This window comes from Sander lucioperca, chromosome 1, assembly GCF_008315115.2.
Source record: "Sander lucioperca isolate FBNREF2018 chromosome 1, SLUC_FBN_1.2, whole genome shotgun sequence".
Classification (NCBI taxonomy): domain Eukaryota; kingdom Metazoa; phylum Chordata; class Actinopteri; order Perciformes; family Percidae; genus Sander; species Sander lucioperca.
The window spans coordinates 7,070,631-7,075,630 of NC_050173.1; the positions used below are offsets into that span (position 1 = coordinate 7,070,631).

Sequence of the window (5,000 nt, forward strand, 5' to 3'; positions counted from 1 at the left end):
TAAAACACACTTCATTCAAAGTGGACAGAAACTAAATAAAACTATAAAAAAACCCCGTCTTGGTTCATCTTTCCACTGTTCCAACAATCACCACTCTGGTTTGGTTGAAATAAACCCTTAATTCACCCATTTACATGTGGAGATATGCTGGCTCTATACACGCTAAAAGTCCTGATTATTTACATGGAGTCTGGTGGAAATATGCTGGCTCTATACACGCTAAAAGTCCTGATTATTTACATGGAGTCTGGTGGGTTTGGTGATGGTGATTTCGGGGCTGTTTCATGTTAAACTAAAAGGATCTTACTCTTTAACTAAAAGGTCTATCTCTGTAGGGATCCATCCCATAATGTTGTCAGACACTTAGAATAATAATCTGAGTCTGTCAGATCCTTTTAGTTTAACATGAAACAGCCCCGAAATCCCTATCACCAAACCCACCAGACTCCATGTAAATAATCAGGACTTTTAGCGTGTATAGAGCCAGCATATTTCCACCAGACTCCATGTAAATAATCAGGACTTTTAGCGTGTATAGAGCCAGCATATTTCCACCAGACTCCATGTAAATAATCAGGACTTTTAGCGTGTATAGAGCCAGCATATTTCCACCAGACTCCATGTAAATAATCAGGACTTTTAGCGTGTATAGAGCCAGCATATCTCCACATGTAAATGGGTGAATTAAGGGTTTATTTCAACCAAACCAGAGTGGTGATTGTTGGAACAGTGGAAAGATGAACCAAGACGGCTTTTGATAGTTTTATTTAGTTTCTGTCCACTTTGAATGAAGTGTGTTTTACGATGATAAAAGTCCTGATTATTTACATGGAGTCTGGTGGAAATATGCTGGCTCTATACACTCTAAAAGTCCTGATTATTTACATGGAGTCTGGTGGGTTTGGTGATGGTGATTTCGGGGCTGTTTCATGTTAAACTAAAAGGATCTTACTCTTTAACTAAAAGGTCTATCTCTGTAGGGATCCATCCCATAATGTTGCCCGGCCCGGCTCGGCTCGGCCCGGCTTGGTTCCCGGTGTGACCGTGTCTGTGTGTTTGTGTTTCAGAGGACAAAGAGAGAATGGAGACCGCTGGAGGACCGGAGCTGCACCGATCTACCCTGGTTCCTGCTCTTCACTGTCTTCTGCGTCGGCATGGTAACCACCATGAGCCTTGCTCTGACAGCATGTTCATCTCTTCAATACCACCTTAAAATATCTCCAATACCTCCTTAAAATATCTCCAATACCACCTTAAAATATCTCCAATACCACCTTAATTTATCTCAAATACCTCCTTAAAATATCTAAAATATCTCTTTAAAGGGGTGATAGAATGAGTTTACCTCGTCATAGTGTAATCAGGACAGTTTGGAGGTAACTAGGACCATGTTACCTCGTCATAGTGTAATAATGTATATGTATATTTATAATGAATGGAGGTAACTAGGACCATGTTACCTCGTCATAGTGTAATAATGTATATGTATATTTATAATGAATGGAGGTAACTAGGACCATGTTACCTCGTCATAGTGTAATAATGTATATGTATATTTATAATGAATGGAGGTAACTAGGACACACAGAGAACCTCAGTCCCATTGACTCCTCTTTCCTCTGCAGATCTCACAATGTTAAACTGCTGCTGAAAACGGGAGAATCTCAACCAAACTCATAGTTGACGTCAACTCGGCAGCTCCTCCTCATCTGGCTCTAGTCTCTATCTTTGTCACGCCCTAAAATTTACATACACCACTGATCTGAGGTCAGCTAGTCTTCTGAATAGGTCTCAGATCTCTGATATTCCATTACTAAATTCACTTCTGAGACGTTTTTATGCGAGAAGTCAACTATGTAAAGCTCAAATATGGGCCATTTTACCAAAATTGATGGCTAATTGCAAATTTGGTAAGACAGTGTTGGACTTCAGGAGCTCCACAATGTGCCGTGACCGGCGGCGGCTGCCGGCCGGGTTTGATGCCCTCCTGGTCGGCCTCTCCACCTTCACAGAGCCGCTATGAGCTGGAGCTTGTGTGTGTGTGTGTGTGTGTGTGTGTGTGTGTGTGTGTGTGTGTGTGTGTGTGCGCGTGCGTGCGTCAGTCACGGGGGAACGGAGCAGTAGCCCCGCCCACTGCTGAGAGCCGACAGGATTGAAACAGCAGCGACTTTAGAGTGAAACCGTTCCAGCGTACATTGATGTTAAATGTCTACAGGTTGGCAGGACGGTCTGAAATGTTTTCACGGTCTTTAGCTGTAGCCTACGTTTTGTTGGTAATGTGAGATGTTCGAGTCACATAGGTCTCGTCTTCATATCAGAAACTAGGAAATGGTCAACCCGTTCTCACTCCCGCTTGGTCATTGTCTCTCAGAGCGCACGTGCAGAGGACATGCCTGCAGGGCTTCACTCTCCGCTCCGTGCGTGCGTGCGTGCGTGCGTGCGTGTAAAATGAGACCTGCTGTCTCATCTCCAATGTTTGTGTATGTGGTTCCTCAACCAATCAGCATGCAGCTAATCTAAATATTCATGAGCAGACCATATTTGGAAGAAAAGCTGTCATTCCAAATAGAGCCATTCCACAGGGATGGACCCGTAGAACAGCCCAACCAATGTTACATACCCTATTAGGAGACCTTCAGGAACAGAGTGAGATACCCTATATAATCATTATATCAGCCTATAATGAACAGTGAGATACCCTATATAATCATATCAGCCTATAATACCTAATAACTCTGATATCTATATAAACTGGTCAATAACGATCTCTCTTTCTCTCTAACCTGTCTGTCTCTAACCTGTCTGTCTCTCTAACCTGTCTGTCTCTCTGTCCTGCAGGGCAGCATCTGTGGCTTCAGCATCGTGACTGGTGGAGCAGCTCGTCTGGTCTTTGGATACGACAGCTACGGGAACACGTGTGGTCAACGCAACGAGCCAATCGAAGGCATCCGGCTCAGCGGCCTCGACCACACAGACAGGAAGTAGGTTCATATGTTTCTATGTACCCTATCTGAGAACCGCTGGTGTAAAGCATATGGTCCCGGCCCTAACGGCTGTTAGATCTTTATCTGTTCCTCGCTACAGGACCAGAGCTGATGGTTCCTTCAGGATCTGGTCCTCTGCTGGGCGTCTGTGCTAGAGCTCAACATCTCTGCCTGTCTTCATTTCTATCATTTTACACGGGGGCCAGGCTGGGGCCAGGCTGGGGCCGCGCTGGGTGTGCGTGTGTGTCTGTGCACGTGTGTGTGTGTGCACGTGTGTGTGTGTGCACGTGTGTGTGCGTCTGTGTCTCTGTGTGTGTGTGTGTGTGTCTCTGTGTGTGTGTGTGTGTGTGTCTGTGCGCGTGTGCGTCTGTGTCTGTGTGTGTGTGTACACATTTGAATAATATCAGGCTGTAAACAGGTTTGGTCTTTTAAAAAGCTAAATGTACTTGTTGGGCTCTGGCCTTTAAGGCTGGTTACAGCTCTAGACTGGTTACAGCTCTAGACTGGTTACAGCTCTAGACTGGTTACAGCTTTAGACTGGTTACAGCTTTAGACTGGTTACAGCTTTAGCCTGGTTACCTGGGGCCACGCTGGGGCCAGGCTCAGTCTACTGGTTACAGCTCTAGTCTGGTAACAGCTCTAGACTGGTTACAGCTCTAGACTGGTAACAGCTCTAGTCTGGTTATAGCTCTAGACTGGTTATAGCTCTAGTCTGGTTACAGCTCTAGTCTGGTTATAGCTCTAGTCTGGTTATAGCTCTAGTCTGGTTATAGCTCTAGTCTGGTTATAGCTCTAGTCTGGTTATAGCTCTAGTCTGGTTATAGCTCTAGTCTGGTTACAGCTCTAGACTGGTAACAGCTCTAGTCTGGTTACAGTCTCTGACTGTCCTGTCTCTGACTGTCCTGTCTCCGACTGCCCGGTCTCTGACTGTCCTGTCTCTGACTGTCCTGTCTCTGACAGTCCTGTCTCTGACTGTCCTGTCTCTGACTGTCCTGTCTCCGACTGCCCGGTCCCTGACTGTCCTGTCTCTGACTGAACATGTCAGGTCAGCCCAAATAAAGGCCGACGGCTCCTCAGACGGCCGACGGCACGGGGCACACCGACCAGACTCGAGTCACCGACCTCTCCAGACGGCCCGACGCCTGATTATCAGGCTGGTGTGTCTTCTCTCTAAAGATAACTTAGAGCTAGGGTTGGGAACCGAAACCCGGTTCCACTATGGAACTGGTTCTTACTCAGCCGGTAGGAATCTGACCGGACTGGAACGAAATATTCGGTTCCTCATTTCGGTTCCTCTTAATGTGTGGACTGAAATATTTTCCCTCTGTCGCTCCGAAACGGACGTAAAAATATCCCCCTCTCTCTGTAGTCTACCGTTAGCTAGCTACTGTACATGTAGGCTGCTTTTTAAATGCCATATCTTCCCTCTGGGCTCACCAAAACAGACGAAAGGCGTATTACTGCCACCACATGTATAAACAGCCTTTCTCTGATGTCATTTTTCAGTTTTTCAAGAATCGGTTGAGGAATCAGAATCGTTTTAAAAGTACCGGTTCGGCATCGGAATCCAAACAGTACCCGACCCTCCTTACAGCAGGGGTCTTCAACAGGGGGTCCGGGACCCCTAGGGGGTCCTGAGAGTCAATGCAGGGGGGCCGGCAAAAATAAAAAGTCTCAACATGAATCCAACATTTTATTAGCAAATATAAATCCCCACTGCTGATTGGCTTACTGGCCTGTAGGTAACGCTGTCACTAAGGTAACGCTGTCACTAAGGTAACGCTGTCACTAAGGTAGCCATCCCCAGATATCTATGTGTATTTGTTATAAGGATCCTAGACGACCAGCTAGTCTTCCTGGGGTCCAAAACAACATTTCATCAGACAATATTAAAACATTTCATGACATATACAGAAAAGAAAGTGAATACAACAATATCTGCTTACAGAACGAAATAACAACCGCGGCACAGTGGTTGAGAATCACTGGTCTAGCTCTCCCAGTGAGAGCGTGCGC

General features: G+C 45.8%; 3 protein-coding genes across 9 annotated transcripts in view; 2 read left to right on the forward strand and 1 right to left on the reverse strand.

The window, feature by feature from the left end:
• nfkb1 (nuclear factor of kappa light polypeptide gene enhancer in B-cells 1) overlaps positions 1-5,000 on the forward strand; it is a 1,201,612-nt gene that overhangs the window by 886,801 nt on the left and 309,811 nt on the right. The window lies entirely within an intron of this gene.
• The window catches only part of sqstm1 (sequestosome 1), a 585,288-nt gene that overhangs the window by 408,480 nt on the left and 171,808 nt on the right, over positions 1-5,000 (reverse strand). The gene's annotated exons all lie outside the window — the stretch shown is intronic.
• Positions 1-5,000, forward strand: part of slc44a1b (solute carrier family 44 member 1b) — a 25,971-nt gene that overhangs the window by 4,352 nt on the left and 16,619 nt on the right. For all 7 annotated transcript variants that reach the window (XM_036006434.1, XM_036006449.1, XM_031314593.2 and 4 more), the window contains 2 exons: positions 1,068-1,157; positions 2,839-2,981. In XM_036006434.1, coding sequence (XP_035862327.1) covers positions 1,068-1,157; positions 2,839-2,981 — 233 coding nt within the window. The remainder of the gene's footprint in view (positions 1-1,067; positions 1,158-2,838; positions 2,982-5,000) is intronic.